The 7,247-nt window shown below is 26.8% G+C and overlaps 1 protein-coding gene across 2 annotated transcripts in view; it reads right to left on the reverse strand.

The window, feature by feature from the left end:
• Window positions 1–6,375, reverse strand: part of LOC100165413 — a 22,909-nt gene extending 16,534 nt beyond the window's left edge. The window contains exon 1 of one of the 2 annotated variants that reach the window (XM_029487859.1): window positions 6,225–6,375. In XM_029487859.1, the coding sequence (XP_029343719.1) occupies window position 6,225 (1 nt within the window). In that variant the 5' untranslated portion in view covers window positions 6,226–6,375. The remainder of the gene's footprint in view (window positions 1–6,224) is intronic. The other variant, XM_008182084.3, reaches the window with a different exon arrangement.
• Between the last annotated feature and the right edge of the window lie 872 nt (window positions 6,376–7,247).

Below are 7,247 nucleotides of genomic sequence, written 5' to 3' on the forward strand. Positions count from 1 at the left end.
TTTTTAAGAAAAACGTTGTTTTATAAGCGACTTGAAACTATGTAAAAAAATATTTTCAAAAAAAATTTAGACTTTTTGAAATAATGAGTGTTCAATGATAAAAGAATCACCCGGTATAGGATAATTTTCAAAAAATTTTACCACTTTTTGAGCTATTTATAAAAATGTTAAATGTTATACTATTTTTCGATTAACGTTAATAACATTTTCGTTTTTCGGTAAAAAAAGCTCGAAAATGCAATTCAATGTTCCTAATAAGTTGTTCTTACAGAAATTAAAAAATATTTAAAAAATAATAAACCATTACGTATATTATTGTTTAAATATATTTAGACTAATTTTAAGCTATTTATACGGCATAAATATTATACTACATTATAGTATTATACTACGTAGTACGTCAATATTGACTTACAAGTAAATAATAATTAATACCTAATATATTATGCGATTTTTCTGACATAAATTAGCTTATCATAAACCTAGTATAACTAATACAAAAATAAATTACTTATAAGCCGTAAATTGTATAAAAAAATTATGAAATACCTATATACAATATACATAAATAGAAATAAAGACTGACGCAACGTTTCCGTTCATAGTCGCTTTTCCTGTACCTACCTATACAATTATATATTAATCATTGAATTTAAATTTAACACATTCACTAGTAATTTATTACGGTGACCTAGGTAGGTACTCAATTACAATGAGGTACATTTGAAACAGACGAAACCTGCAGCAATATAATATTAAACTGATATTACACAAAAGATAAAGTTTTCCGGTGTTCAAACTCTTGTAAAAACCTTTTACTTGTAGGGAATCTGGACAATAAGATGCCGTCACTCGTCAGTGTATTATTTTTGTTTTCTCTCTCTGGCCCACGTGCAACATAGACAACATGAATTTACGTAGAATCATTTTTTATTTTGTTTTTGAGTAATCTAGAGTAAAATCGCTCATTACAAAAACCATAGAGAATAATTTTTTGGAGGGTATAACATATCGAGTTGCCTAAATATTGTCACAAAAACAATTTTAAAAAACAATTAAATTTACAAATTTAAAAAGTCGAATACAATGTCATATAATTATAAAATATAAAACCGATATGTCTACCCTCATATTTAATATTCTCTATATTTTTTGTAATAGATGATTTTACTCTAAGATAATAATTCAAAAATCATTAATAACGATGTTAGGTGAAAACGTTTTATCTATGTTGGGCTTGGGTCTGAGAGAGAAAACAAATATTGCGTTGACATCCTCTTAACCAAAATCGTTTTATTTTTCATGTTTTTGAGTACATAATCTTAAAGTAAAATTATTACATATTGCAAAAAGTATAGAAAATAATATGTTCGATGATTCTTTGACATAAACGTTATTCTTAATTTTATTTCAAATCAATTTAATGACCATTTAATTTTTCACAAATAATTTTCTTATTGTTAAAGTTAAATAATAATAAAAGATAAAGCCGATATGTCAAACCCTCAAGAATATTATTCTCTGTAGTGGTTTTTAATAAGTAGAATTTTACTATAAGATTACTCAAAAGTCAGGTTATTCAATAATCATATAAAAAATACGATTTTACGTCAATGAGTTTTTTCTATGTTCTGCAGTGTTAGCCTAAGAGAAGGAATGCGAGAGTGAGAGAGAGTAATCAAATATATCGCTGGCATCCTCTTAACCTATTATTATAACACATAAACACAGTAGGTATTTAGTATGTGCACATATATTGATACAAGGAATTCTAACAGTTTTAAGTGGTACCTATGCTAATTGTATTAGTAAACTTTTAACCATATGAATTTGTTTATTTGCAATGAGTTTAGTTAAAATTAAAATACTCTCTTCGTATTTTTCACACTCAAACCGAACTTATAAGCAAGGCAAAATTAAACGGTAGGTACTAAATAAATATATTATTGGTCTTGTGAAGAATATAATACTGTGAGTTTTTTGTATACACATTTAATGGAAACATGTATACAATGTGTGGTTTGGTTTTTTTTTCTAATAACTTTTTATCAAAAAGTAGTGATTAATTATTTATTGTGATCGAGTGATCTTTGAAATACATGAATTATTGAACTTACCAACTAGACCAGTGGTGTATTTACGGATGAAACGGACCACACGATTTATATTCAATGCAATAATATTTAATGCTTAAATACTATATTTTTACTTGATAATTAATTAATAATTAATTACAAAAAAATTATATACATATATTTACAAACATGAAAGTCGTATGAACTATAGATAATAAAGAAATGAAAAGTGTACATAGGTATGGACGGGTGGATCTAGAATCTGAAACGGATGGGGGGGGGGGGGGCTTAATTTTTTCAGAAAAAAAAACAATTATATAATTTAAGTTAGTAATAGATATTTAATTATATACAGGGTAATTCACCAGGCATTTTCGATCCCTTTTTATCAATGCAGTTGTTTAAAATCTGATTTTTGGAATTTTTGAATATATTTTACTTAAAGATCATATTTTAAAATGATTGGAATATTGTGTACTACTTAAGAAGTGTCCTATGGTGGTACAAATTTCTATTTTCTATTTATTTGTAAATTTGTTTATATTTAATAATTACTTTCAGTTAATAGTATATTGTGTGGTAAGGATGGGAAGTAAGGTATCTAAGTCGCGGTCAACGTGTGCGGCATTTCGCCCAAGACTGAAATTGCTTTCCCGCTCGAGCCACACATACTATTTTTTGTCACGCCTCAGCGTTCATCGATCCCAGCAAAGGTGGGAATCTACGCAACAATCAGACTATTCTACAAAAAACAATTTCATGAAAGAAAAATGTTTTTGTTACGCCTACACTGAAAGTTTAGTTTTCGATGACGGTTGAAACATTGGAAAGCGAACTTTTTCCGTCTATCGGGTGGTAAAATTGAAATCCCCAAAAGTTCTAGGCGCACATATCCTCTGCACAACCGACAACCAGATATTAAAATCTATACCACGGTCCTTACAAAACAGAAACTTTTGGTTATATCTTATATTTATATTATAACTTCCATGCATAACGCTTAAAATAAATAAAACCAAATCGTTCCTTTCATGAAATTATTTTCGTAGAAAAGTCTAGTTGTTCCAGACTACCTGGAATAGATCCCTGCGTTACCTTTGCCATGATCGATGAACGCAGAGATAAATAGTATGTGTGGCTTGTGCCACACACGTCGTCCGCCACTGAAATAGCTCACTTCCTGCCCTTGCCACATGGTCACACAATATACTATTACGCGTCATGCGGGGGGGGGGTAATAATAATATGAATATAAACAATAAGATCTTATTAAGATGAAAGCCAAAGTTCATGTAAGGACCGTAGTAAAGATTTCAGTGTCTGGTTGCGCAGAGGATACGTCCAGCACATTTGGTGATTTTTCCATTTTACCGCCCGACGCTATGAGAATTTTCACTTAACCGCACGCTGGGCGGAAAAAGGTCGCTTACCAACGCTTGAACCGTCATTGAAAACTAGGACGCACAGGAATTTAGTACCAAAACAGGTGAATGAAGCTTACACATTTTTTTTAATAGTTTCCAGTGGTTTCAAAATGTATTAATAATATTATTTTTTTTTAATAATAATAATCAATGAAAAATGTATCAACAACATATTATATAAAATCTTGTTTTTAGTGGCTTGTAGATATTTTCAATAAAAATACTACGGACTTCTCAATTGATAAGTAACAGTTACTTAGTCCATAGCTATTATGGATTACAGGCGAGGAACTATATAAGAAAACCATGATAATATTATAGAAATTAGGTGTATAAGTGACAAATTAATATAGATAATCCACTTTTCAGACATAACCGATAAAATTAGTGGAAACCAAAATTTTCTAACATTCGGTACTTACATTATTTCGATGTGATCTGGCTATATTTACTATTTAATACTAAACTATTTTAGTTATTTAGTGGATACATATATAAATGAAAAATAAATATTTCCTCCGAAATTATGGGCAGCAAAATGTTCAAGCCCACAAATAATCAGTAATCACCAACGCTTACGAATATTTTCATTCGTAATTTTATGGTTTTTTTTTATTTTCTTCACCCATACGTATTACAAATGTTTAGGAGCTTTTAATATGCAAACTGATACTATAATATAGATAAGCGTTAAGCAGTCTAGAAAAACATCGAGTACCCAGTAAAACTAATATGAGAAAGAATACTATCTATAGAAAATAAATAAATCAGCTAAACAATAATTAAATCACAATAATTAAAGGTTATCTAAACACATTACCTATATAATAAAATATATAAATACAGAAAAATTAAAACTCAGTATAGTGAATTTTTTCATTAATTTGATTTATGATATTTTATAATACGATGTTATATTTTTACAATTTCAATTTTTTTTTTTATAAATATGTGATTAGGTATGCTTTATGACTTTAAGAGTTATACAATGATATTATGTTTTTCCTGATGCCTTGACCCACCTATATTATGGCAATATCACATTAGGAACTTATAATAGATAACTGTAGGTGAAAAAGTAACTTGGATTCGTTCAAAAAGGTTCGTTTACCTGACATAGTACTCAATTTATGTGCATCGGAAAACTAAACTTTCTGTGAAGGCGTGACAAAAAACTTTTGAATTATGAATTATTGTTTAACTGTCGTATTATAAATATTATACATGTTATGTATGCACGTTGTTATTCAATAATATCTTTGGTTTAAAATATTTTATATTTTAGAATCTGAGCGGAGTGTAATTGAAATTTTCTCCAAATACTTATATTAGCATTTTCCATAAATGGTAATGTTTTTGAAATATTTAACCCTTTTTGAGCTAGTTATTGGCTTAAAGCATTGAAAAATTTTTCGAATTTTGTAAATTTTTTTATTATTTTTGATAAAAACGCTTTCGCACTTAGTAAAAAAGATTGAAAATGTAATGCTATATTTCTTATAAGTTTCATTGATACAAGTTCAAAAATATTTAAGATAAATAGGCACGATTATTTTTTATATGCGTTCAAATTTAAAAATTTTCAAAATTTAAAAACTATTTTTCAGTTAAAAATTCATAAAAGTTTTTCCTTTCATGGCCAACGCGTATAATATCAGTTATGAGGGTTTGATTTTAACATTTTTATGATATTGGATTAAACGAATTTTGATCTATCAATTCTGATATTTTGTTGTAATTAAAAAACAAATACCTACGTCTAAATATTTAAATTTTTCTCCAAATGTTAAAATAACAATTTTCCACACATGGTAAAATTGTCAAACTATCTTTTTTGAATTATTAATAGCCATTTATTTTTGAAAAGATTATATTTTCATAGATAGGACTAAACATTTTAATAGAAAATTTCACACAACTTTTCTACCTATAACAAAAAAAAAGTATACTTTAACGGAACATTAATTTTTTATGAGCGTTTGAACTTGTAATTTTTATAATATTTGATATTCAGCGGTAAGCCGGTAAATGATCGATTTTTAAGATTTTGTTGTATTTCCAAAACGAATAACTGTATAGCCTTGAAATATTCACCAAATATTAATTATACTAGCATTTTCCATACATGGTAACATTTTAAAACAATTTTGATCTTTCTGAGCTATTTATATAACAAATTTTGTAAATTATTTTTCAGTTAGAAAATACTAAGTTTCAGTTTTCTTTTTAAAGCTAACATTATACATTTTAATAGAAGGTTCCCAACAAGTTTTATAACCTCTATCAAAAATAAATAGTTCACCGGAAAGTTACGCTGTTTATAGCCATGAGATATTTTCGATTTTAATTGATTTTTTTCCAACTATTAAATTTGATAATTTATACTAGTTTGGCTGACACAAGCTCAGAAGTCAGAATCGTTTTTCATAAACAATGATTTATCATTGAATTCAAATATACCACGACATGTCATGAGGTGATGTCTTTTTATCATCCCTGCCTATAAGTATAATGTGTAGATATTCCTTGTTACCTACAACCTACTTATTATTATATTTTATTATTGTTATAATTGTTATAAGTTATAACAAAAACCAATTAAATAATATTTAGCAACTATATTATAGTAAATAACCTAAATAATTAATTAAACATTTACATCATATTATATATTCACAAAAATAACAATAATAATATTAAAATTGTTTAATTATTATATACTAACTTGATACTATTACGCACACGAATTCCCTTTTCGACGTTAGGACAATTATTCGTTAATAATATTTTGGTCGATATTAAACATTTGACATGAATATAATTTTACAGATTTAAGTTAATTATTTTAAAGTATAATTAATTCGATGTTTCATAAGTCTCTGAATATGAAAATTTGCGTTGTTAATAATTTGCTGTATTTTTAATTTTATAAAGAAATATTTTAGTTCGGTTTTTTTGTATAAACTGCTCAATCGTCTATTCTGTGATCACTATATTATAGTTCGCTGGCGTTGGTCCAAAAATCATTTGTGTAAATTTAGATTATAATATAACCATGCTGAACATAAATAAAAAAAGTACAAACCGGGAATAAGGAGTGGTTTTAGTAATTTTATTGTTGCTATTGTGAAATGTATAATATAGTATCACATTATTTAAAGTTTGATAACAACAATAAATGCATTCAAACAAACATTTTAAGCACAAAACAGTGGAAGTTTTTCTAAATTTGAACAGCATAGAAAATAAATATTAGTCAAAATGTTCGACTTATTAAAATTATGTATGAAACTTAATATTGCCACTTTTATCGTGTTTTCCTATTTCTTTTTTTTCTAATTATTTTGAAAATTACTGTGATTTTTAGATTCAGAGGGAAGAGATGAATGTATTTATTTTACAACAATGAGTGTTGTTTTGTGTCTGTCATCACCTTTTGGGGAAGTAAAATGCTTTGATTTTCTACTTAAAATATTTTTCTGGATCAATTTGGTACTTAAGGAGTAAAAATAAAAATTCTCAATATTTTCCAAAACGTCAGAAAAAAAAATTATAATAATAATATAAACTGAGATTTTTACGTAAAGCCAGTTTTTGACAAATTTGATTTTGTACGTAAATTAATAAAAACTATAATAGTTACATGAAATATTTACCAGATTTTTATATTAGAATTTTTCATACACTATACAATTTTAAAAATATTTCAGCTATTTTTAAGCTATTTATAGGCATAAGACAATTTACA

The sequence above is a fragment of the Acyrthosiphon pisum genome, chromosome X (genome assembly GCF_005508785.2).
Source record: "Acyrthosiphon pisum isolate AL4f chromosome X, pea_aphid_22Mar2018_4r6ur, whole genome shotgun sequence".
Classification (NCBI taxonomy): Eukaryota; Metazoa; Arthropoda; class Insecta; order Hemiptera; family Aphididae; genus Acyrthosiphon; species Acyrthosiphon pisum.